At 32.5% G+C, this 27,413-nt stretch overlaps 3 protein-coding genes across 3 annotated transcripts; 2 read left to right on the forward strand and 1 right to left on the reverse strand.

Moving 5' to 3' along the window:
- Positions 1–425: 425 nt before the first annotated feature.
- Positions 426–3,868, reverse strand: LOTGIDRAFT_204706 (hypothetical protein). Its single transcript, XM_009066393.1, has 7 exons — positions 3,716–3,868; positions 3,334–3,442; positions 3,020–3,107; positions 2,259–2,579; positions 1,782–1,881; positions 1,012–1,140; positions 426–827 (listed from the first exon to the last, which is right to left on the reverse strand). The coding sequence occupies exons 1-7, from the start codon at positions 3,761–3,763 to the stop codon at positions 774–776; spliced, it is 849 nt and encodes a 282-aa protein (XP_009064641.1). The 5' UTR covers positions 3,764–3,868; the 3' UTR covers positions 426–773.
- A 236-nt stretch (positions 3,869–4,104) lies between these two features.
- Positions 4,105–7,426, forward strand: LOTGIDRAFT_196504 (hypothetical protein). Its single transcript, XM_009066394.1, has 7 exons — positions 4,105–4,206; positions 4,643–4,736; positions 4,932–5,008; positions 5,570–5,638; positions 6,063–6,186; positions 6,326–6,420; positions 6,977–7,426. The coding sequence occupies exons 1-7, from the start codon at positions 4,201–4,203 to the stop codon at positions 7,037–7,039; spliced, it is 528 nt and encodes a 175-aa protein (XP_009064642.1). The 5' UTR covers positions 4,105–4,200; the 3' UTR covers positions 7,040–7,426.
- Positions 7,427–9,831: 2,405 nt separating this feature from the next.
- LOTGIDRAFT_179605 (hypothetical protein) lies at positions 9,832–26,668 on the forward strand (the record flags this gene model as incomplete). The annotated part of the gene is made up of 12 exons (XM_009066395.1): positions 9,832–10,186; positions 10,721–10,835; positions 11,269–11,399; positions 12,590–12,685; positions 13,032–13,141; positions 14,956–15,153; positions 16,389–16,517; positions 17,255–17,446; positions 18,008–18,181; positions 18,866–19,165; positions 19,697–19,901; positions 26,625–26,668. 12 exons carry the CDS (start codon positions 9,832–9,834, stop codon positions 26,666–26,668), a joined length of 2,049 nt encoding a protein of 682 aa, XP_009064643.1.
- Positions 26,669–27,413: the final 745 nt, after the last annotated feature.

Here is a 27,413-nt window from a genome sequence, read left to right on the forward strand (position 1 = left end):
TTAGATGTATAAAATGTGTTGTGTAATAATTGAATATTCATTGGGATGAACAAGTGCTCAATTGTAGCTACTTAAGTTTGGTTACTGAATATTGAATGAAATTTCTTTTGAAAATGTATAAAATTTTGACTGTATATTACACTTTAGTCATTAAAAGTATCATTAGAAAACAGGCAGACCATGTTACAGGCAGAATCTGAGAGCAACTGGATTTTCAACAATTGCTAGTAACTGGCAGCATCTGGGAAAATCTGATTTATACCTAGATTGAGATGACCCAACTCTTCACCAATGACTGCAAAATTACAATCGCTACCAGTTACTCATTGTATACCATCCACCAAATAATCTGTGAAAAGCCTGTTGATTACAGCTTGAATGAACTTTGGAGAGCTCGCAATGCTGTAAATCAACTGTCAACCTTTAAAATAAGCAACAAATTTATTGTCTTTCTTGTTCAGATTACATTCCTTCAATGAATTCACATTATTGCATATTCAGCTTTAATAAGCAATGATCTTTTCTATATTACATAAAAGGACACTAAAACAGTTTTACACATCATATTATTGGAGAGTCATATTTTGAACTTATATTCCAATAGCTAATTAATTTTGCTACTCCAGTTCAGTAAATATAATGTGTTTTGGTACTATTGGTTAAGGTGACCTAATTCTCAAACACCAGGTAATACCACACAACACTCCTTGGAAAATGTATTTTTTAAAAATTTACAGGTCCTTTAAAAATGTTCCTTATCGAAATCCCCAATGTCAAGGTCCATCAAACCCACTGTCTGCTGCTGTATCATCAATATCTTCTGGTACCTACAAAATACAATGTCTACCTAGAAGAAAATATCAATGTGTGAAGTTTGATTTTGCAATTTTTTTTAGGAAACTTTAACGTGCACAGTCTGTAGCTGGACAAGAAACGAAAGAGTGTATCCTTATGCTGTTGTCCTGACAAAATTTTTCTCATTACCTACTGCATGGGGTATTAATGACTCACCCTGGCTTCTCTAGGTTCTAAATCATCACCATATTGTATAGCTAGATCTATTTGTATTAATAAATCATTGAAATTTTCTTCATCATTGACATCTAATGGTATAAACTTCACTAAACTATAATCATCTATCTATAATAATTAATCAAAAAGATTTTGTGTTGCAACCCAAAAGTACAGTGGAATCTGTCTCACAGCTTTACTTATGTTTGATTTCCTTGAAACAATGGTCTGCGAGAGTTGGGAGTTCAGCCAACTTGTTTAGAACAAGAAACTGTAATTGAGACTATTACCTTGTTTGATACCTTACAGACTCAATTTTTGTTGGATATTAAGTTTCTCTTGTATTTACCACTTTGGAAAGTCATGAAAATGGAGAAAAATTCCACGATTTTCACAACTTCTCTGACCTTCACCTTGTAAATATAGCAAATATTATGATGGCCTGTGCACACTTAACAATTTTTCCACTTTAGCGCACAAAATTCAGATTTGTAAGTAAGTCATTAACGCCATTTTCACAGCAGATATCAAACGAGGCATAATACAGCATGTCACAGAAAATTATAGTTATAAAAAAATATAGATAGACGCTATCAACTAGTCTCTTAAATCATCCAGTCTTATAAAAAAGCTGAACAGGACCAGAACAAAATATATCCTGAAACCAATTCTGAAGTTTTTATGTAAATTGAACAAATATGAAATCTATTTGCATGTCAGGTTTTATCAAAATCTGTTACTAGAACCTGAAGTGAAAGATCAAAACTTACCATCTGAGCTAGAGAACTATTTAATTTCTGAAATCTGTGGTTAAATTTTGTTTCTTCAAATTCTTCTCTTAATAAATTATCTAGGTCTGGTTCTAAATATCTATAAAAAAGGCTTTATTATTTTCTTCGTCAATTATAACTACTTTCATTAAAGACAAATTTGAAAGTATGTAGAGTATATATTTCTTGATAGAAAATCAAGCATAAAAAATAATGACTTTGATCAAAAGAATAACTAGTTGCAGAATATGGATAAGCTTTCAACTTAAACATTCCTTTTACAGAAAAAAAGTTGTGATTAAAACCTCTCTGACTGAAAAATATAATATGGATTATCAAAGCCGACACAGGGTATATTATGAACATATTTAAACCACAGTTGAAATGATGTGTTAAAAATTACTAAGCTAATGGGGACAAAGACGTGTATGAAATGTGCACATAGTACCCCTTTAACTGAATAAATAAATATCAAACCTGTCTAGTTCTTTTTTAGCTTTATTACTTAATAAATCAACTTTAGTCATCACATTGACATGAGGTATTTCTAAATTCACCATAGCTGACAGCGCTGACATAACGCCTGACACAAACTTGGACGGTTCCACCATAAATTGAGAGTCTACCACAAAAACACCACAGATTCGAAAATCCCAACTTTGTAATGCATCCACTATTTGCCTCATGACTGGAATGTGTGTGTAAAGTTCAATTTGTCCTGGACAATCAAACAATATATAGTCATCTTCTATATCATCCAGTTGTTCATGTAACCAGTCAAAATTCTGTGCTAGATATCTATAATATAAAATATTAAACTATGTATATGCAATCTGTTATGATGCAAATCAAAAGATGGCTTTTTCTTGGGTTTCTGAGGGTGTCTCCACCTACAAATTGTGATCTTATGAAATTAGTACAGAATATGATGTTCTAGGTCATTAACATATTCAACAAATAACATTTTCTGCTCAAAACACAATTTATTGATGTGGGTAGTTTGGGATACTTATTTTGAAAATAGACCTGAATTGTTCACCACCTTTTAACATTGTTTTACCATTGGTTATGACAAGTGTTGATTCTGACAACTTTTGATGACATTGGATGAAAATTTGACTGAACACAATATAAGGAAGAATTTCAAGAGATCATGGATGGTTGGTGCAGTAACTGCAGATTGAAATAAATAATGAATATACTGTCATTAAAATATGAAAGATATATAAGCAACTTACTCCATACAAAATACTAGTCCACCATTAGGACCAAATCTTAATGAGTCGTCTTCCATTGCATCATCAACATTAATCAATTCCCTTATATCTATAATGTATTGAAATGATATTTAAATCCTAATTTTAATCTTATAATTGGTCTAATGAAAACAGTTCAAGCCATTTCGGGATTTTTCAATGAAAAGGCTTACACACAGTGTCTCGGATTATTATCTATTCCACAAACAATATGCATTTTCCTTAGAAAAGTGTGAAAAGTGGAAACCTTGATAAAACAAAGTTATCTTGATCATTGCCAGAACTGAAACTTTTACCTGCTAAAACAGGATAGTCAAAATGTTCAGCAGCAGGATCCAAATTGACTACATGTACAGTTCTTCTTAAAACCTCACAATGTTTCACAATATTACTGCAATAAGTTGACTGAAATTTTAAATTTTAGATATGTTAAAGCTGTCATGAAGTATCAGGAAATAACATACAGTATGCAAAAACTCATCTTTTGCAATTAAAATTCATAAAAATGGATATAATTAACATCTGAAATTTTCTGATACTCTATTATAATGTTCTGAGATTTTGGTATCAATAATTACACAAATTATTTACAAAAGTATTTTTAAAAATTAAATCTTCATTATTCACGTTAGCTTTAATAGCATTAGACACCATTAGAAATTTTAAAAAATCACTTACCTTTCCACTTCCTGCTGGGCCAATGACAAGTTGCCCATATCTTGGCATTGTTATAAGATCAAACTTAAGTTAGGAAATATTGAAGTGATTACAGAAATTCAATTCAAAGAAGTAAACAACCTATTATTTCAACTTTGATTTCACGTTGTTTCACTTGTTTAATAACAAGCACCATTTGTATTTTCACATTGAAGAGTTTTAGGGCTGCTTGTAGCAAAGTAGATCGATCAGAGCCCTTCCAGATTGATTTATATAGATATAATAGTTGTTCTGTTGCATAGTGAATTTTTATCAACACATTTTTTATTCATTTTCAATGAAATAATTGATAAATTTGGAAGCTTGGAATATCTTTCTGTTGGCGTAAGCGGCCATGTCAAATAAGATCACGTGACTTAAAAGAGGAAGTCAAAGTAGGCGGAAGTTGATTCAGAAGGGTGGAACTTTATATTTTATAACTTTTTGGCGATTTTTTATCTCTCATAATGCCGGTATGTTGAATAGTTTTGTTCACCTTATTTCAAAAGAAAATAATCTGATCCAACCAATCCAGCTTTTCGTACTTTGAGCATGGAGTAGGTGACAAATGTCAGTGACAGACTGACAGTAACACTTTGAACACTGACAGTGACAGTGACAGACTGTAGTGGCAGTGGTACGGGGGACAGATTAGATCCCATGCCATGTCCATGGTTCCTTAATGACAGGGAGGGACAGAGGATCATTTCAATGGTTCCTTGTCAGAGATGGACAGAGTCAGGGAAGACTCAAGTTATGTTTATAGTTCCTGAGGCAAGCAGGGGCGAACACAGATCCCATGCCATTCTAATGGTTCCTAGTAGTATTTGTGTTTGTCTCTGAATAAAATATTTATTGTAATCAAAACTATGTATGTTGAAAGACATATGATTTATTTTGGTATTTCAGGCATATCATTCCTCTTTACCATGTCCAAGATTAGTTGGAAATATGGGATTATTACCTATTAAAACACAGTATAAAGGACCAGCTGCTAAAGAAGGTAGGTTTTGTAGCTTTCGATAACATTGCAGTTTTGGCTCTTAGGAAAATTCAGATATAATCAAATATAACAAACAATTGGAAATTCATTGTATTATTAAGGAAATATTCTGATGGAGAATAATGTGTGAAATTTGGTAGCTTTCATCAAAATTACTTTTGAATTTTTCTAACTCAATGAAAATATTTTTTGTAGTAAATGGAAGTGACATAATTGATGAGGCCATTGGATTTTTTAAAGCTAATATTTTCTTTAGAAACTATGAAATTAAGGTGAGTTGACATCAGATTTTTTTAAATCAATAATGTGTGACCATTCACAGCTAACATGCCAAGATTTGACGGAAATTATTTCATGATACCAACAGTCACTTGTATTTAGCACCACCCTCCATTGAACAGCCACTAAAAATCCCCCCATGCAAATTTGAACCAAGTTTACCTCTATTAAACACCACCCTCTCTTGATGCAGCCAGCACCTTCAATTTTCTTGACCGTGGACACATGTGAGCAGCCAATTGTCAATGATCCTTGTTAATCCGATTTCTTTCTTAATCTAAGTATAAATATATACACTTGTCACCAAACCTAAACTTATGGGAAAAACTAAAGAAAATGTTCTTAATTTGGGAGTAGTGCACTTTATTGACCTAATATTGGGAGACGTCTTTCATATTTCCCAGTTGAGTGCATTTTGTCTGTGATATAAGCTTTACGCACATAACCATAAAGACAGTGTATGGAAAGTCACAATGATGCAAATAGAAACAATAAGTGTCCAAAATAATTTGATAAAAAAAAAAATGATAATTTATTTTGACTTTTTATTTCAGAGTGAAGCTGATAGAACATTGATTTACGTTACCCTTTATATTACTGAATGTTTAAAAAAATTACAAAGGGTGAGTTTGAATATGTCGGATCTGTAGTAATTTAACTGCCAAAGCCAGATTATTTTGTTCATTACAAATTTGATCACCCTAAAATACAGTGGACTTCTCATGTTTTTGTTGTAAAACAAACCCAAACGTGCGTAGATACTCCTGTATTGAAGTGCTTTGATCAAGCCACATTTCAGTTAGAATCCAGCATGAAAATGAAGAAAACAGTAAATAAAGATAATGGATATAAAATTTATTGATGATATAATGAAAAAGTCATTCACATCAGTTTAGCCTTTATATTGGTAGCCATGATTCATTCCTATTTCTGAATAATTTAAAAATTGTATCGGTTGTAATCTCTGCCCTGTTAAGTAATGGGGTAGGTGTCAATAGACTTAAAGTACTTGATGCCATTGACAAATGTATCTCTTTATCTTCACAGTGTTCATCTCGAAGTCAAGCTGAAAAAGAAATGTATACATTAGGTATAACCAATTTTCCAATCCCAGGAGAAGGGGGTTTCCCATTAAATGCCATGTACTCAAAGCCTTCCAGACAAGAAGATGGTAAGTTCCTTTGTTATTGCCCATATTACTTTTCAGAGTGAAAATCTAACTTCCAGTTTGTCTACAATAAAATAGACTATTTTCTGTGAAATTATGTAATCTTACAGAAATGACAATGCACTGGCTATATATATTTCAGAAACCATGAGAGCTTATTTACAACAATTAAGACAAGAAACAGGACTAAGAATGATAGACAGAGTTTTTGATCAGCAATCAGATAAACCAAGCAAGGTATGATACAAAATAAACTAGTTTCATGTGTATCTCAGCTTAATGATGCAGTAGCTTTTGCATTCTTATTACTTTAAAACTCACAACTTTAAAGATGGGTTTCCTTATTGTTTAGTGTCAAATTAAGCAAACTATTTGATTAATTGGTATTTCTATTGAATTCTTAATGATATCATTATGTTTTTATTATATATAATTAAGAGTATTAACCAATCATAAATGTCCATGTATGTTCAGGATAAACAAAAAAAGACTTTTTGACTTTTCTTGATCAGTCACTCATTGGAATTCTGTTGGTAATTCTCTTCTAAATTAGTTAATTTTGAATTAATTATGGACATGTGAGACAAGCAGGAATTTTCTAAGTGAATTTATAAGTGATAGCATTTTCATTTTCATGAATGAAATTAGGGGAACCCATCTTTAAGCAAAGGTCGAATAACAACACGTAAACAGCTACTTTCATTTAATTTTGGACAATCTGAACACTGAATGTTCACTCTGAAAAGTGATACAGATAGCTTCATATATTGATTATTATTATTATATTTTGTAGTGGTGGTTATGTTTTGCAAAGAGAAAGTTTATGGATAAAAGTTTATCACCAGCTGGACATTAACAGCCAAGAACAGGACATACTTTAATCATATGATGTTTATTTGTATCATAAAAATATAGTCTGAAACCTGTGACTTTTACCTGGTCTCAGATAGCCTTGATAGATGGTGATAAGCTGGAGTCAGAAAAATTAAGCCATTATCAAGAAATTATGTTATGCCTCATAGATTGTGTTGAAGCTTGAAAATAGAAACAGCTGTAAAATTCTTGCATTTCAAAAGTATCGTTTTTTTTTTAACTCTTAATAATCACCATCAAAAATTGGTTTTCAGAGGCCTGGTGAGAATCAGAAAGTTTTGGACATATAAATATATTGTATTATAATTTTCATTTTCTTCAAATTTTATAAATTATATAGCCTAAAATAAATATCATTTCAAAATATTCAGATATTGAGTTTTGAGATTTTGATCACTAATATATTGTGCCGAAATACTTATAAAACAATCTTCAAATGTCTCTTCAAAGGTTTGTAAACTTTATATGGCCTTAATATGAAGACACATGTGAGTGATCATCCATCGAATCTGTTACAGAGTCTATCACCTTTTAACCACCGATTAATTCGAAATTATTGTCTAGTAGACTGAATTGCAAAGTGAATTCTTAAAAACTACAGGGTGAACACCGACGAATAAGAAATGACTTGCACTTTTCCATTTCGTAGACAATTACAGTAGGCTGAAGCCTATTGAAAGATAACTCCTTATGAATTACTCGCGACACACTCTACATCCATATAAACAAAGCCATATCAGAAAAGTAAAATCGCCTGCTGTTTCATATTGATTGTGAAATGACTGAAAGCACATATAAATCAAGGTAGGTTTGTAATTTTATTCTATGAAAAAGTTTTTACAAGGAAGAGTTGGATCCTGCCTAATTTTAATTCAATGTAAGAGAATTCAAATATCAGCCGTACCGCATTGTTAAAAGTGATGCCGATGTTTTCTTCAGATTACTGGAGTGGAACTGCACGAAAATTGCATCATTATAGCGTAGGCCTATATTTGAAAATTTTCGTACGTTTCGGCCGTTTCTTATGCAAATGAATACGTCATCATTCAATATATGGTATAGCTTCAAGGCTTACTAAGTTACTAATGCAATGTGTGTATTGCAGATGACTGAGGTAGTTCTACAGTATACTTAATACAAAGTGTCTAATGCAGAATGCCTTATTCAAAGTGTTAGCTGTATTCATGTGACATTTCATTGGATTTTGAAGTTTACTAAAACAGCATTGCAGCATTGACCTTATTATGCATTTTGTATAAACAACATTGGTATTTTAATCCTCGACACACGAATAATTTTGTTGTACCTCCATATAGTTAGATCAAGAGCTCATTATTGGTTATTTATTTTATTATTAATGGATAAGGGCTATTTGTATAATTATATCATTATTTGGATCAATAGATTTTGTAATCACTTTTTATTATTTGTCTTTGTGTCTCAGAGGCTTTGTACAACTCTGATACTCACAGCCTTTAGAATGTTTAAGTACTGATACTGTTAAGTAAGTGGGTTGTTTTTTTTAAGGCAGGGGTGGAGAATGGGGAGGTCGTTGAAACAGTAGGAGATTTAGTGATTGGTGTTTAGGACTGGGTAAAATAATGGATTATAGTCGCTAGGAATTTATAATTTTGATTATCAATCATCGAAATATAATCGATTAAATGTCAGCGTTATATTTTCCTGTACCTGTTGACAAGTATTAATTTCTTCCACATAGTTTCCCTTCAGCACATCATTTACCCACATTAATCTATAATAACTGATCAAAGAATAATACACTTCTATGACCCATGAATTAAAAATTTGGACACGATTTTTATTTAGTATTTAGAAATTTTCTCACTTAAAATATTTCTATTATTGATCGGTAGCATTCCGTCAATTTTGATCTCAATTTGGTAATCTCCACCCAATCGCTGTTACACATCAAAATTTAAGATAACATATAAAAAATTGTTTATGCTTGTTTAGATTAATCAACTAAAATTTATTATATATTAATATTACGCAGGATATAACACATGATAAATGTAAACAGCACATCTGTTTACTTGTCATGATTAGTAAATAATAAACACATATCAAATCAGTATTCCAATTGACTAAGCTTTCAGTTTATTGATCTCAAAGCTTTTGCCTTATCTAAAACTAATAGTGAATATGATATTGTATCTTGTATTAGGTTGTATTGACATTGAAGAAGGATCTAGGCTTGAATAAATCGATGTCCTGTGTGGTAGAGAATTTCTGGACAGAGGGAAATTAAAGGCAAATCTTGCTGTCCCAGCAAAGTTTTGTCATTGTACACTGCATGGTGTTGCCTGTCTTCAATAGTGCAATCTACAGCACAACCGTAGGTTTTAAAACTTTATTTTATTTCAATTTCAGTGATTTTGTCAGTTGAAATCTATAAAAGACTCATCCACTCCTGTTTACTATTGATGTGTTGGATCAATTCACCACCTCCAGTTTGAGTTGATAAGAATTGTCAAAATGGACAAATTGTATACAGTGTGTATTTGTTCCTTACTCTGCATAATAGATATATTAACATCCACGTTACTTTTTGCACATAGACTTGATTTCAGACATGAATTTTTAGATGGTTTTTATAACTACAGCTTTAGGACATCTGTGGTAGACGTGTGGTGTCTATCATTAATAAGGATTTGTCCTGTATTTGGTGCAATTTTTGCTGTGATATATAACACCAAAGATGCAGTTCCGTCCATTAAAAAAGCAGCTGCAGTATTTTATTTGGTTTCCGTGGCAATGTGTATATTTGTTGTTGTCAAACTTCTTGGATTAGCCGATATCGGTTCTAATTTACGTGACCTATGGATTTGGGCGAATTTATCTTGGGGATTTATCTCCTGTGTGATTTGTGGAGTCCAATGGTATTTGTTGACTCTGATAAAAGTGACTCCTCGTATTTGTCGTGTGACTGAAGAAGATCGAAGATGTCTGAATATAAATACAGATTGTGAGGAAGACACAGCAGAAACTGAAGAAGACAAACAAGAAGAAGAAGTAAATAAAGCAAGTGTTATGCGATTATTAGCTTACTCCAAACCAGATTTACCCTATTTATTAGCTGCCTTTTTATTCCTTACTTTGTCTTCTACTGGTAAGTTGATTCATCACACTTTCTGCTTATCCTATCATATTCTCTGTCCATGGCTGTAGTGTAATGGAGATATATGCCTCACTTTTAAAACAACAACCAAACTTAATAAGAATTTTTTTTCAATTATGCATTATGAATCCATCCTTTTGTGATGCTTACCCTAAGTACAAGCTTTCTTTTGTTTTCTGGCAAAACTGATCTAGCATCAGCCATTTAAAACTGCGCAGCCAAAAGTTCAAAGGTAACAGACTCTGACACAGAGTCACATGATACTAGCAATACAAAAGTTACGGTGTTGCCCAACACTGATATACAATCATCATAATGGTAATTCAATATTATGTTAGAGAAAACGCATCTTTGGAGGTGTGGAAAATCCCCATTTTTTTTCTTCTGACTCTACTGCAGCTGACAACACTATCAAAATGTCCATCAGAGACAGGAATAGAGGCTTTTTTTTTGACTATTTTGGTCCTGCATCACTAGTACATGCTCGGTACTTATAATGACTATGTATGCTTTATGTATTTTCAGGTCGTATTTTTTTACCATATTTTACTGGACAAGTTATTGATGGTATAGCTATAGAGAAATCTCAGACTAAATTTATTAATGCATTGATTACTATGTCTCTAATAACTTTAGCAAGGTAAGCTAACCTTAGCATATTCTAATTGACTATAACTCATATCATGCTGATAACATGTGTAGGCCTACTGGATGAACAATTCTCATCAGGGCAGCTACTTTTCCAAAAATTTGACTTTAGGCAAAGTAGAGAAACAGACTGAAGAGTTCAATTTTGGCTCTCTGTATTTTTTTTTTTTTTTAACTAAATGTATTCTTTTTTAAATGAAATTCCCATGAATGATTCATCTACAATCAAATTAAAATAAACTTTTGTAACTTCTACTAGTATGTTTCATCCAAATGATTAAAAAATTTCTGCTCATAAACTAAATATTTTTCAACTATGTTTGAACTATTTTAGAAAGTTCTATTTTACATCAGTATTTATGTGTTGAATGCCAATTGTACATAATATACATTTTTCTTCATAACATATATTCTTTTCATTGTAGTGCTATATTTGCTGGATTAAGAGGCTCTATCTTTACCTATATTATGGCTAGATTAAATTTACGGATTAGAGATGATCTCTTCTCATCTATAACACAGCAGGAAATAGGATTCTTTGACAACATTCGAACAGGTATGATGTTACTTTCACTATCTGTTGTATATTTCAGATGAAACCAGTGATATCTCTACTATCTGTTGTATTTTTCAGATGAAACCAGTGATATCCCTACTATCCATTGTATTTTTCAGATGAAACCAGTGATATCTCTACTATCTGTTGTATATTTTAGATGAAACCAGTGATATCTCTACTATCTGTTGTATTTTTCAGATGAAACCAGTGATATCTCTACTATCTGTTGTATGTTTCAGATGAAACCAGTGATATCTCTACAATCTATTGTATATATCAGATGAAACCAGTGATATCTCTACTATCTGTTGTGTTGTATGTTTCAGATTAAACCATTGATATCTTTACTATCTGTTGTATATACCAGATGAAACCAATGGTATTTTTACTATCTGTTGTATATATCAGATGAAACCAGTGATATCTCTACTATCTGTTGTGTTGTATGTTTCAGATGAAACCAGTGATATCTCTACTATTTGTTGTGTTGTATGTTTCAGATGAAACCAGTGATATCTTTACTATCTGTTGTATATACCAGATGAAACCAATGGTATTTTTACTATCTGTTGTATATATCATATGAAACCAGTGATATCTCTACTGTCTGTTGTGTTGTATGTTTCAGATGAAACCAGTGATATCTCTACTATCTGTTGTGTTGTATGTTTCAGATGAAACCAGTGATATCTCTACTATCTGTTGTGTTGTATGTTTCAGATGAAACCAGTGATATCTTTACTATCTGTTGTGTTGTATGTTTCAGATTAAACCAGTGATATTTTTACTATCTGTTGTGTTGTATGTTTCAGATGAAACCAGTGATATTTGTACTATCTGTTGTATTTTTCAGATGATACCAGTGATATCTCTATCTGTTGTATTTTTCAAATGAAACAAGTGATATCTTTACTATCTGGTGTGTTGTATGTTTCAGATGAAACCAGTGATACCTCTACTATCTGTTGTAAATATCAGATGAAACCAGTGATATCTCTACTATCTGTTGTGTTGTATGTTTCAGATGAAACCTGTGATATCTCTACTATCTGTTGTATATATCAGATGAAACCAGTGATATCTCTACTATCTGTTGTATATATCAGATGAAACTAGTGATATCTCTACTATCTGTTGTGTTGTATGTTTTAGATGAAATCAGTGTCTATATCTGTTGTATATTTCAGGAGATTTGGTGTCAAGATTGACCAGTGATACATCAACTATGAGTGATGCTTTAGCGCTCAACATTAACGTCTTTTTACGAAGTCTGATTACTTCAAGTATGTACTGTAACAAAATTTTCTTAACTATTCATTATTTAAGAAGCTTAAAAAACGAATAGTCTATTGATCATGTAAGATACATCTCTTTATGATTTGAGGTAGTAGTAACAGACATAGTGCACAAAAATATAATTAAACTTTTCTCTCTTTAAATTTCTTAATGAATTAACTTTAATATATTTGTTGTGGGATAAATTAACTGGATGAACCAATTCCATTAGAAAATTCAGTCTAATACATGTATTCTGTTTTGGAAATGTCACATTTCCTAACATGAAAGATGTTTTTATGTAGCAAATTCGAAAATATCCTGATTTTAACCCTTGAATGTTTAATTTTGTAGTTGGTGTAATAGTTTTTATGTTTAAATTATCATGGAAAATGTCTCTAGTTACCTTTGCTGGTTTACCAATTATAATCATAGTATCTAAATATTATGGTACTTATTATGAAGTAAGTTTATTAAATTTTGGTACTTATTATGAAGTAAGTTTATTAATATTTCCTGTTTACCAATTATAATCATAGTATCTAAATATTTTGGTACTTATTATGAAGTAAGTTTAATAATATTTCCTGTTTACCAATTATAATCATAGTATCTAAATATTATGGTACTTATTATGAAGTAAGTTTATTAATATTTCCTGTTTACCAATTATAATCATAGTATCTAAATATTATGGTACTTATTATGAAGTAAGTTCAGTAATATTTCCTGTTTACCAATTATAATCATAGCATCTAAATATTATGGTACTTATTATGAAGTAAGTATATTGATATTTCCTGTTTACCAATTATAATTATAGTATCTAAATATTATGGTACTTGTTATGAAGTAAGTTCAGTAATATTTCCTGTTTACCAATTATGATCATAGTATCTAAATATTATGGTACTTATTATGAAGTAAGTTCAGTAATATTTCATATTTACCAATTATAATCATAGTATCTAAATATTATGGTACTTATTATGAAGTAAGTTTATTAATATTTCATGTTTACCAATTATAATCATAGTATCTAAATATTATGGTACTTATTATGGAGTAAGTTTATTAATATTTCATATTTACCAATTATAATGATAGTATCTAAATATTATGGTACTTATTATGAAGTAAGTTTATTAATATTTCCTGTTTACCAATTATAATTATAGTATCCAAATATTATGGTACTTATTATGAAGTAAGTTTATTAATATTTCCTGTTTACCAATTATAATCAGAGTATCTAAATATTTTGGTACTTATTATGAAGTAAGTTTAATAATATTTCCTGTTTACCAATTATAATCATAGTATCTAAATATTATGGTACTTATTATGAAGTAAGTTCAGTAATATTTCCTGTTTACCAATTATAATCATAGTATCTAAATATTATGGTACTTATTATGAAGTAAGTTTATTAATATTTCCTGTTTACCAATTATAATCATAGTATCTAAATATTTTGGTACTTATTATGAAGTAAGTTTAATAATATTTCCTGTTTACCAATTATAATCATAGTATCTAAATATTATGGTACTTATTATGAAGTAAGTTTATTAATATTTCCTGTTCACCAATTATAATCATAGTATCTAAATATTTTGGTACTTATTATGAAGTAAGTTTATTAATATTTCCTGTTTACCAATTATAATCATAGTATCTAAATATTATGGTACTTATTATGAAATAAGTTTATTAATATTTCCTGTTTACCAATTATAATCATAGTATCTAAATATTATGGTACTTGTTATGAAGTAAGTTCAGTAATATTTCATGGTTACCAATATCATATTATCTAAATATTATGGTACTTATTATGAAGTAAGTTCAGTAATATTTCATGTGTACCAATATCATATTATTTAAAGATTATGGTACTTATTATGAAGTTAGTTCAGTAATATTTCATGTTTTTTTTAATTATGAAGTTCATCAACATTTCATGCAAACCTATTGGTGTCATAATATCTAAGATAATGGTACTTATTATAAAAGTACAGTAATATTCACTGGCCTGCCAATTATTATGGTATCATATATTTATGGTAATTAGCATGAATAAGTTTAGCTATGATCCTTGCTTTTCTATTAAAGGTTATAATTTTGGTCAGTGAATGGAAAAACACTGGAACTTGGTTCCACTATGGTACTTAAAAGATGCTTCAAGCAGATGATTTCAGTCTCCTCTACCACAAATTATTTTGGAAAAATACTTATCTATGCTGTATTGACCTCTACCATTTAAATTTTATTGCAGACATTGTCAGAAAAAGTACAAGATAGTTTGGCTAAAGCTAACGTTATAGCAGAAGAAGCCTTATCTACAATGAGAACAGTTCGTAGTTTTGCTAATGAAGGTGGAGAAAAATCACGATATTACAAGGCATTAACTATTACCTATAGATTAGGTGTTAAACTAGCATTGATATATGGAGGTTATGTGATCTCCAATGAGGTATGTCATCCACCAATTTTTGTCTGAATTCCAATTTTTGTTTGAATTCCAATTTTTGTCTGAATTCCAATTTTCAATCAGACATCTGTAGTTTCTGCAATTCGACTAAAAATAAGTGTTTTACTATGTTTTATCAAATAAAGCGATTTACGATTCTTGACGAATTCAAATACTTAGTTTTAGTTGAATTGCAGAAACCACAGACGTCTAATTGAAAGTTGAATGGTGCCAAATGGTGCTATCATGGACCCTGATACACATAGAAGAATTAGAAAACTCTTTAAGATTTCTTTAAACGGACAGGTGCGCCCTTTTTTGACCAATCATACCTTAGTCTCAGAAATGGGAATTTTTTTAGCCAACTCATCGTACAAATTTGAGCCTTCAAATCCATGTGTGTCCAGAATTATCTGTGTTTGAATGTTGAAATGACGACTCGTCATTTTTAGATACTCTGTGATATATAGAAAAGACACATATAGAAATAGTGAGTAAAATTCCTAGTTTGTAGTATTTGCTGTACCTGTCCCTTTAATGATATTTCTTTGGTATATTTATTATCATGACTAGCCAATGAAAAACTTTGTTTATGAAGTGAGCCCTTTAAATTGCATCCTCTATAAACTGATATCTTAGCATATTTGAAAATATTTCCATCAAATCACCATATATTATGTAATCTTCAGATAAAAACTTTAATAAACCAACGCCCCGTTAAACTACAATACAACATCAAAATCAGGTCACAAACTGGCTAGACTATAGTTGATTATCCTCTCTAAACCACTTACTGAATTCATTCACTGATTATTTGATTATTATTTAATCATTTAAATTAATGATGACATGGCATGACTAATTATAAATAATAAATGATTAATTACTAATTCATTTAATTCAATATCCATTGTTAAAATGATTGAACATTACTCCATTAATAAGTATTTATAGTAGCATATTTGACCAATATATTAGCAAAGATGCATGTTGCAAATTTACTCTACTTTCAATACTGTGTTATATGTATTCAACGCCTTCTTAGCCTCCCAACCATTACGAGTGCCCCCTTAAATCCCTAAAAGTGATCATCACCTATTGAAATGTATAGCTCCTTCAGTTTTCAAAATATATTCAATAAACACCATGATCAAAATAAAAATATTGAGTGAGCAGTTTTGTTTCAATTGCAAATTCACATTAAAGAATTTATTATCTATATTTTTGGTTTTTGCCAGGTTTTTGAATTGATATTGACAATAGCAACATTTTATTATGGTGGACATTTAGTTATAACTGACCAGTTGACAGCTGGTAATTTAGTATCATTTATATTATACCAAATACAGCTAGGAGAATGCCTGGATGTAAGTATTAAAGGTCAACAATTGTTATTTTCGGGGATTGATTTTAGTCTTGAATCAATAGTCTTTCAATATTAAACAATTTTCATACAATTCTATTAGCACTTCTGAAGACTATTTACAATGTATTCAGAGCCCAGATCAACTCCAGAAAATGTTAAATTTGCTCATAAGCGTGGCTTTACAATTCCTGTTTCTGGGACTATGGATGGTGAATCTCTGAATATCTGAAAATTCACTTGGACTAATTACATGTTCAGGGCCCAGATCAACTCCAGAAAATGTTAAATTTGCCCTGTGAACACTCTAACTGATAAGCTTGGTTTTACAATTCCTGTTTCTGGGACTAAGGAAGATGATCCATGGATGGTGAATGTCTGAATATCTGAAAATTCACTTGCATCGGAGGATTAATTACATATTCAGGGCCCAGATCAACTCCAGAAAATGATGCTATATGCCCTTAAAGTTGTGATTGCTCGGATGATGAACATCTCCCCTTTAATCATAGGTTATCAGAAAATTTGCTTGCACACTCAGATGCAAGTGATACAAACTGCTTTCTTACAACAGAAACCTACCATTGCATCGCACCTACCATGCCATTTCATTTTACAATTGTTGTCCATGACAGTGCCTGAATTCGACAGAGTCCATCAACATTTGTTTTCAAATAACATGGTCACCATTATCAATGGTGGTGACTATTTTTTAATTCAATCTATGATGAATTGTTATAGGCTATAGGTGATGTATATACAGGATTGATGCAGTCATTAGGAGCTTCACATAAAGTATTTGAGTATATTGATCGTAAACCTGTCATCTTTAATAATTATAAGGGATACGAACCAGACAGGTTACATGGCAGAATTGAGTTTCAAAATGTTAACTTTTCCTACCCAACTAGACTAGATACTACAGTTTTGAAGGTAAATCAATAGCTTTGGAAAGATGAGCTCATCAGAGGAAACTTCAACTTATTTGGGGGGAAATCCATCAGCAGACAAACTCTCAGAAGCACTAGCCCTGGCATCAGAATTTTTTGTACTTTGAGGAGAATTTGAACTCACAGCACCAAATTGCCTTGACAAAAATCTGAACTGAGTTAATGAGTTCTAATGATGCAGTAGCCATTTTGTTTATTTACTGCCAACATAAATTCAGCCGCTTAATTTTAAGGTTTTTGTAACCGAACACATACCTTGCTGGTCATTTGAGCCCTGAAAATAAATTTTGATCACATGATAACAGACACAGTGGTGGTGCCGGGTTTATATCCGAGAAGGGGACCAAATAAATGAGATTGCCCGTTTTTTTGACCTAGTTATGAGATTTTTGCCCCAAAAACTTGCTTTCGGGGCTGCTAAAGATGGCACCTTTTTGACGAAGATCTTACCAGATTCCTCTGATACTAAGAAGGAGTGTGTATTATACAACCATACTATATTCACAGTTATACAGTATCTAGTAATGTATTTTTCTAATTGTAGAATATAAATATCAGTATAGAGCCCGGTGAAATAGTAGCACTAGTTGGTCCTAGTGGTGGTGGAAAGTCTTCACTAGTCAATCTATTACAACATTTCTACGAGACCCAATCTGGTCAAATATTATTAGATGGTGTTAAAATACAGAATTATAGTCATTCTTATCTACACAGAAAGGTATGTTCAGAAAATAGTCATGTTCAAGAAATTTAGGTTCTTGGATATGTTCCATAATAACTTACTTAACTTAAAGCTAGACTACCTTCTAAGCTGACTAAAAAATTGAAATGTTTAAACTTGGCCAAAATGAGTGTTTGTTACTTAGTGTTCTTACCTGGTGTCAATACTATACAACAGAATCTGTATGTCATACTTTTCTGCACCGTGTGGGCAACACTATGCAGTGTGCAATGAGGGAAATCTTTAACTTGCACAGCCTGTAGCACATGGGGCCCACTTTTTTTGTTCCGTCCGAATAACTAGACGCTCTTTCCAGGGCGAAATCGGGTTGGAAAATCCGTATTATCAGGTATCATCTATGCTGGGATTGAACCCTGGAACTTCAGCTCACTTAGTCACTGCAGCTCCCATGATGAATATATTGACCAAGTTACTAAGAAGTGATATTATTTTTACTAGTATTTAAGTCAGTCAAACACTTTTTTGAATGAAATATATTTTTCGAGTGGAACATATATATATTAAGGTTTCTGAAGATCACACAGCATGAAATAATATGTTCCTATATCACTCTGTATTAAGGACTATTTCAACAGTGATAATATTCTTCAGGAAATTACAGTTAAATGCATTTAGATATCCTATATATATGTATAATATAACTTATATATGTTGTTATAGATATCTATGGTTGGACAAGAACCAGTTTTATATGCTAGAACAATTTCTGAGAATATTTCTTATGGTTTAGAAGAGGAATTTTCACAAGCTGACATACTGAATGCTGCCAAGTTAGCCAATGCTCATGATTTTATTACTAAGATGACCAAGTCTTACGAGACAGAGACTGGAGAAAAGGGACTTCAGATTTCAGGGGGACAGAAACAACGTATAGCAATTGCTAGAGCTTTAATACGTAATCCAGTAGTATTGATATTAGATGAAGCTACAAGTGCTCTTGATTCTGAATCAGAACATGTGGTAAGTACTGTGAAATCTGTTATTTTTGTGATCACGAATTTCATGGATTTGTCTTCAGAGGCATAAGGGCACAATTTTGTTGATTCAAAATTCTTGGCATTTGTTTACTTAGATCAGTTTTATATGTATCAGAACATTTGACTGAGTGAATATTGTGCGTAATGATTTTGTCAGATCACTGTTGGCACAATGAGTCTAGCGAGATCAGCTTTTTAATTCATTAGCAGCTTGTTCAGTAACCCAAGTGATTAGGATCTGATCGTGACATTGGTTGAGAAAATACCTTCCATGTTTACCCTGTCAGTGATGCAAGTTGAAGAGGTTGACATGGAAGAAGCATCTTGACATTCGGATGAGACAACAAACAGAAAGCCTGTGTGGCAAAAGTGGAATAATATTTAGATCCTGGACAGATGGAGATAAATAGACTAATGCAGTCCTCCTGATAAACTTTTCACACATTGCACTATGAGCACACTTCATTATATCATTTGAGTTGAAATATTGAAACATAAAACTCCATTTTTTCAGGTACAGCAAGCTATTTATAGTAATGTTAAAGGTCGTACAGTGTTGATTATAGCTCATAGACTCAGCACTGTGGAATCAGCTGATAGGATTATAGTAATTAACCAAGGACAAGTGGCAGAAGAGGGACGTCATGAGGAACTGTTAGCTAGAGGTGGAATGTATGCTAATCTAGTTAAGAGACAATTGAATACCTTAGACATGGGTTGTACTGATAAAGTTCTTGATAAGTCTCTTAGAAATACTCAGTCTCCAGATTGCAATAAGTCTCTTGAATTGCATGAACCTCCAGATACTAATAATCATCTTGAATGTGACAACTCTCCAGAGTCCAGAAAGTCGGCACCTCCAAGTCCAGAATCCAAAGGATTGAAACAAAGTCTTTCAGGAGAGGCTGTCTCGAATGGTCACTTATTTCAACATCATCCCTTACCAACCTATGGTACATCTCCCAATTCCAATTTATGATGAATATAACATGGCATGTTATACAGGGTAGGGGTGCAGGGGAGTTAAAAATCTCATAACTAGGTTAGAAATTCGGGCAACCTCAAATATTTCGCCCATGAGACGTAAACCTGGACCCGCCGCTGATTTGATTAGGCTTCAAATGTAAAAGAGCCACTTTGCAATAAATATTCCAAAAATAGTATTGTTACATGAAAGGTATGACATTTTTTTCTTGTCAAATTATATTTTTCATCATTAGAAAGTTTAAAATAAGTCTACTCTGATCATTAATGATAATTGGCAGTATCTGTAAAAGGATATTAACTTTTTGTCACTGTCTTATAATGCACATCCCCTAGTTTTTTTTACATGTAATGTTTCTTTGCGGTAAAAATGCGTATTATACTCGCAAATATACGTTATTGATATTTGGTTATAGTTTTATTACAACTATCTTTACCTCATTTTAGAATGAACAATCTGACTACAATTGTGTGTAAATATCTGTATAGCAATTTTTTGTATTTACTAATACTAAATAACTAGTATTTTGAAACTTATAACTAAGGCTTGTTCACTAAATTTAAGGTCTATTTTTCAATCCCGTGGTCAAGGTATTGACCTACCGTGTAATTTATCAACCCAGGTCGAGGATGTTGACGTAGGACATTAATCAAAGGCCACGTGTGACATGTGCACACTATAGATCCCCTGGTATATGAGTCCAATAGGACGCAAAATGCCATTTCATTTCAATTATCTTATATGTGTAAAGTGAAATAAGTAGTAAAAATTGAAGACACTATAACCACCAATCGAATTTAAATTAGATACAATTTTTTTGTTTTCTGATATTTTAGGTTACATCCTATCTAAATAGTTTTCTACCAACGGACCGTCCCAAAGGTTCCCTATTCCTTGATTTATCAAGAAATTTTTTTTTTTACGTGACACTCTTTGGGTTGCGTTATCCCACAAGATTCGGGTTTAACATGACATGATTTGATTGGTTAAAATAACATAATTGTTACAGGCCTTTGGTAGAAATCCCACAAGATTCGGGTTTAACATGACACGATTTGATTGGTTAAAAATAATATAATTGGAAGAGGGCCTTTGGTAGAAAACTATTTAGATTACATTGTAGACTATATATCAGAGAACAAAAAGGATACGAAATTGTTATCTGATTTTAAATTATATTGTATAACTGAGATCCTGTTTCTATGTTCGTCAAATTATATTTGTTGTTTCTAGTCAGTGTCAAGATAATCATGTGATATGTTATATTTATGGTTTCAGTTTTATATTTTGTTTGGTTGAATGATTGAAATAAATTCTGATGAAAATGAATTTTTATTTTATAAACAATTATTTACGAAAAAAGTATCAGAATGACGGAGCAGGATTTCTCCTATATAACATTTATTTACAATACATACCAGTGGTTTTGTGGAATTGTTATATCTTATTTTTAAGTTTTCCAAAATTATAAAGTCTTTTCAATTGTCCGATGTGTTAGGTGAATGAATGAATGAATTCAGCTTAAAAAAAAACAACCATCCTTGTTGGAAGAAGTTAAGAAAAGTGTTTAACATTCCAATTTTAGAAAACCTCTTTACAATCCCATATCGTTGTCGTCTCTTCTTTTTTGTGATAAAACTTGTCTCTTGTCAGAAAAAAACCATGACTGTAGAATAATTATGTTCCCATGACGACCTATCTTTTTTTCTTTAAAACTTGATTATCACGCCAATGGAAGTGTGTTTCAAACGAAAGACCCAAGTGCATCAGGTGTTGAACATCCTGGGTAAGAGTTTAATCTAAGTTGGATTTGTCACTATTTTGTCAATATTTATTTATTTATTTGTACAATTATCAAATTTGGAGAGAGTTGCATTAGGTTTAAATGACTTGTACATCATTTGACATTGCCAATGAACTACAGTTAAACGAAGCTGATGCTCAAGATATTATCCCCAATGATATACCGGAGGACAACCAGGAGGAGTCTGGCAACGTCAGAAAGAAGTAGAAGCTTGATGCATTTGCAGGGCACGGTGCTGTAATAATATAACATCATGAAGAGTGATTGGGTCCATGTTGTCAAAAACTGGTTGGTCACCGATCGCCGGGCCTTTCTATACGGTCGCAGTGGGTCACACGCAAATCCGGGTGACCGTGACAAAATTGCGCGTATCTCAGCCGAGAATCTGTCGAGAATTGGGCATACAGAGCGAGGGTTGAACGTTTATTTATCGCATTTAAATCGTATTGAGCGTACGTAGTTAGATCAGCCCGGGTTGCTTAGGATAGATCGCCGAAAGATCGAATCTATGTCGCAGATTGGTCGAACAGAACATTACTATAAGTCTTGGTCGTGATAAGATCGCATCAGATCGTCTCATTGGCTTAAAATACACATTATTGGGTGAAAAAGACCAACTTGATTTTGGGATCAATACTATAGTCATGCTCTGATACTATTAGGTGATGAGTTTAACACCCATTTGTATAGCCTAACTTAATTTCTAAAAATGATGTAAATATTATTCTCAAACCAGCTGCATTGTGCCCACAACTGCTGCTTTATGAATCTCAACCTCGGCAATAGTTGTCCACCATCAAGTCAGACCATCCCCTATGGCGCAGCCACTGTGTTCAAGGTAATCGGGACAATATTTCATAAAATGATATTAGAAAATACGGGTAGGATACTATACCATTTTAAATCAAAATGTCCACATTGAAAGTTCCGGTAAGGCTCTGTAACATATCAGGGTATTTAATACTATTCATTTTCACAGGTAGACCTACTATATATACTGCATATTATGCAGATCCCCCATCCCAACCCCTTCCCAAATATCCCAAATGGCTATGGACCTGCATGTTGAGAAGTATCTCGCAATGGCTATAATGTATTGACTTATACAATAATAGTCTATGGGCGGTCTTTATTTTATTGAGAAATGAGACTTTCCTTATATATGTGGCTGTTGATATAAAATACAAATCATTCCGTGGAAACATTCACTTCAGGATGGAGAGTGTAAATAATACCGCCACAGTTAATCAGGCTACGGGACTTGGGTGCACTCTTGCCTCGACGGTCATTATTCTTAATATCATAGGCATGGTTTTAATTTTCAGAAACCAAGAAATAACTTCCAGAATAAAGGCGTGTATTATTGGACACAGTTTATCAGATTTTCTATATGGAGTAGTTATTCTTGTGACGGCCGTTTCGAAAGTGACATACTATCAGCACACCGAAGTTTTATGCCTAATCACAGCCTCCAGCTATATTTGCTTATCATTGATAACGGGAATGGTCAATGTTCTTCACGCCTTAGATCAAGTTCTTATAATAAGATTAACATACTCCTATACAGCATGGATCTCAACCAAGAAAATGATAGTCATCATTATCATGATATACATTATGTGCATCTTGATGACAGCTTCGATTTGGTCAGGATATGAACATGATCCATCTTGTGTGATATTGACATTGTCGGGTAGATACTGTTACATTTTGATGTTGTTATCGATTGTTGTCTGTAGTGTAATCTTAGTGTCCGCTTACGTGTACATCGTCGTTCACTGTCGTAGACACGGACGTCAGATAGCCGCTGTGATGAATACAGCTCCTGATCAATCCCGCATTGTATTCTACAAGAAACAGCAACGAATTGTTACCACGTTGGTGCTGATTGTGATTCTTTATCTTATTTGTTATCTTCCGTCTGCGGTCGCTCTGTTTAAAATGCTGTCTTTTGATTGGGATGTTAGGCGTCAAATTTATCCTGATTATTTTTTCATAGTTGCATGGTATTTATATACCGCAAATTGTGCGGCCAATCCAATAGTGTTTATATTGCGTTTACGATCAGTGCGGGATCAGTGCAAAGTTGAATGTTTTAAATGCTGCAGAACCTCAGAACTCGATAATTAAACAAAATCCTTTGTCCATAGTTTTAGATTTTCATTTAGATATTTATTTCATGATTAGAATATTAAATAGGTTTAGGAAAGTTTAACCATTTACAATTTTATTTGTTTGCATTTGCGTTTTCTTTTCATTGGCTGCGTACATAGTATGGCTCCACGGCCCGTCGACCATCGAGGAATATCATTATAATGTCTGTCGCCCGTCGAGGCTACTGTACAATTTTATAACTAACCCGTCTCCAAAACTCGTGAGATAGAAACAAAGCATAAATGATTCAGTTTTAGATTTTCATTTAGATATTTATTTCATGATTAGATTATTTAATAGGTTTAGGAAAGTTTAACAATTTACAATTTTATTTGTTTGCATTTGAGTTTTCTTTTCATTGGCTGTGTACATAATATGGCTCCATGGCCTGTTGCTCCGTCGCCCGTGGAGGAATATCAATATAATGTCCGTTACCCGTCGAGGAATATCATGTTTGTCGCCCGTGGAGGTTTTTGTACAATTAATTGACCCGTCGCCAAAACTTGTGAAATAGAGAACAAAGTATAAATGATTCAGTTTTAGATTTTTATTTCACAACATTCATTTCCTGTAGATGCATGTCATAGATGCACAACCCGTCAACCGTCGGGAGAGGGACCCAAAACCCACTTCAGTCCACAAGCCCCTACTCATCTACAGTTGGACCATTTCCTACAAGTCATACTATAAGAAAGTACGGATGAAATTTTTCGCGACAAACAGTCGGGCAGTGCTCAACCAGCATTTGACGACAGACGACGAAATCCAGTTACTGGCTAATGATGTTTAAAAATGTTTTTCGACATCACTACGACTTTATCCCACGTCTGTTGCTCCTCGATAATCCCTATTCCAAACATACATCGTCGTCGCCCGACGCCGGGAACTCATCCGTCGTCAGTAACCCGTCGTCAGTAACCCTCCATATTGGGTAAAAACTGTAGCCTGTTACGATTTATAAAGTCAAGAACAATAACTCCAAAACCATTCTTCTGATTGTTATCAAATAAATACCATCAATATAGTATACATGCCAAGTTTCATCATGATCAAATAAAACCCAGTCAAGGGTAATAACTGCAAAACCGCTCATCCGATTGTTACCAAATTCTAACTTGACTCAGATCTGATGAATGTATACTAGCATATCGAGGATCCTCAAGATCGGATGATAACTATTAGCCTTTATCGCATCTACAAACCAAATTTGACACGTTTTATTAAGTCAAGGACAATAACTCCGTTCCTCTGATTGTTACCAAATTTGAATTTGCATGCATACTAAGTTTTATCCATGCAGATTGAATAAAAACTCTTTTGTGCCTACAAAATATGCGGAAGGACGGATAGACAGACAGAGGCGACGGCAATTTCCATGTGGGCGAATAAAAAGGATCTGAAACCATATTACTATGAACACCCTTCCACTCTTAATGTAAATTTTATCCAAAAGTCATGCCAAAGAGCTAAAGAGCTTTTGCAAATTTATCAGTTTTATAGTTAAGATATAAAATAGCTTACAGTTAAACTTGTATATCTGTAATTAATATTAGATGTGATGTTGTTTTATCTGATATATCATTTGATTGAGTACGGTTTACAACTCCATGATCTGAATATTTCATAAGTATTATTGTACAAACATCTTCATTATTTGGAAATAGTGTATATTTATTTTTATTTGTATTATTTTAAAGTTTATTATTAACAGATTAAATTTAATTAAAGTTATAACTATGATAGCACCTTATCAATTATTCTATGTCTCATTGTGAGATTTGCTTTAAATAAAGAGATTATTATTGTGTATGTCATATTTGGACGACCCATCAATTGTCGCAAAGATTTCATCCGTCGTCCGTTTCATCCCTTGATTGTTGCTGATATCAAATTCAAAGCTCTCAGCAACAGACGATGGACCTTTAAGTCATGATATATGGAAAAACATAAATGAAATTTTTCGCTATACAGACTGTCGGACAGTGCTCAACCAGCAATATTTCCAACAGACGACGGATGAGATATAAGAGACGGGTCCTTGAAGGTCGTCCAGTGACTGGCGACTGATGTTTTAAAAAATTTTATCGGCACTAAGAATATATCCGACGTCTGTCGCGCCCTTTGATAATCCCTATTTTAAACATCCATTTGTTGCAGGCCCTGGCCGTCTGTCATTACTTATGGTTAGTGGCATCACACTGCATAAGGCCAAAATATTTAATCTGAAGCGCCAAACATGAAATGGGTGGCCGATACTGAAGTGCCTATACTGAAGTGCCTATACTGACGTGCCTTTCGATGTGTGCCTTAAATGACTAATGAAAAAGAATAATGAATCGCTGTAATTGAATTGCCATAATATATGAAATGAATTTTCCACGACATTAGCATGATCTTTTTATCATTCTGCAAAATAATGCAATCTTGGATAGCGTTAACATTCATCCCATTTGAAGGATATGATTACTCCCATCTTCAATATCAACCCTTTCAGACTAGCGAGCAAGTCTCAAACGGACATCACAGCTTCTGTTTTTTTTTAGTGGGACAAACAACCTCTTTAATCATCTCACTAAATCCAACATTTATTATAAAATAAAACATCGTTTCAATATTTTGAAATGCAAACAAGAGGCCTTTGATAACAGTTCCTATAAAAATAACTACCATCTCCCAACAAATTTATTCCTGTTTATATGGTTTTAGTTTAGTACACTCGACCCAATCTTTTTTCAATCATCTTATCTTTTTTATAATTACAACTACATGATAATTTTGAAGCTATCTAATGAACAAGTAAAATTCAATAACAAACTGAAATGCTCATAGAATAGAGGCCTAAATATATAATAATATAATTGTATCGGCGCAATAATATGTGACAAGGTATCCGAAGCGTGATGCGACACGATCAGGTGTGACGATATATTTCGTTTTCTATGATTTTTGTTTACATTTTTTGAAATGTACGGTAGCCTCAACGGGCGACGGATGTTTACATGTTGACGACGGGTCTTGAAGAAACAATTGCAATTTATTTCTTAAAAACATCAAAGTAAAAAATGCAATTTATGTCATAATGTAACTTATACTTAATGAAGTAGAAAACACAGACATCAACAGCAAAGTTTTATATTTGGAAACATAAAAGGAATTCATATTTCACTTCTTTGAAATAATTCAAAGGAAATATAGTCGTCGTGATATTGTTTATGGGGCTTGATTTCAGTTCAATGTATCTCTTTTCAAATTGTGAGATTACACCAACTCATTATATATCCCATAAAC

This window comes from Lottia gigantea (assembly GCF_000327385.1).
Source record: "Lottia gigantea unplaced genomic scaffold LOTGIsca_76, whole genome shotgun sequence".
NCBI lineage: Eukaryota > Metazoa > Mollusca > Gastropoda > Lottiidae > Lottia > Lottia gigantea.

Bases quoted from the DNA above. Each gene is read 5' to 3' on its own strand.
- LOTGIDRAFT_204706 (XM_009066393.1), bottom strand. From the start codon at position 3,763: ATGCCAAGATATGGGCAACTTGTCATTGGCCCAGCAGGAAGTGGAAAG. The intron at 3,443-3,715 runs GTAAGTGATTTT...TTAAAATTTCAG, and splicing joins GCCCAGCAGGAAGTGGAAAG to TCAACTTATTGCAGTAATAT. The intron at 1,882-2,258 runs GTTTGATATTTA...CCTTTTTTATAG, and splicing joins GCTAAAAAAGAACTAGACAG to ATATTTAGAACCAGACCTAG.
- LOTGIDRAFT_196504 (XM_009066394.1), top strand. The intron at 4,737-4,931 runs GTAGGTTTTGTA...TATTTTTTGTAG, and splicing joins AGGACCAGCTGCTAAAGAAG to TAAATGGAAGTGACATAATT. The intron at 6,421-6,976 runs GTATGATACAAA...TATATTTTGTAG, and splicing joins AATCAGATAAACCAAGCAAG to TGGTGGTTATGTTTTGCAAA.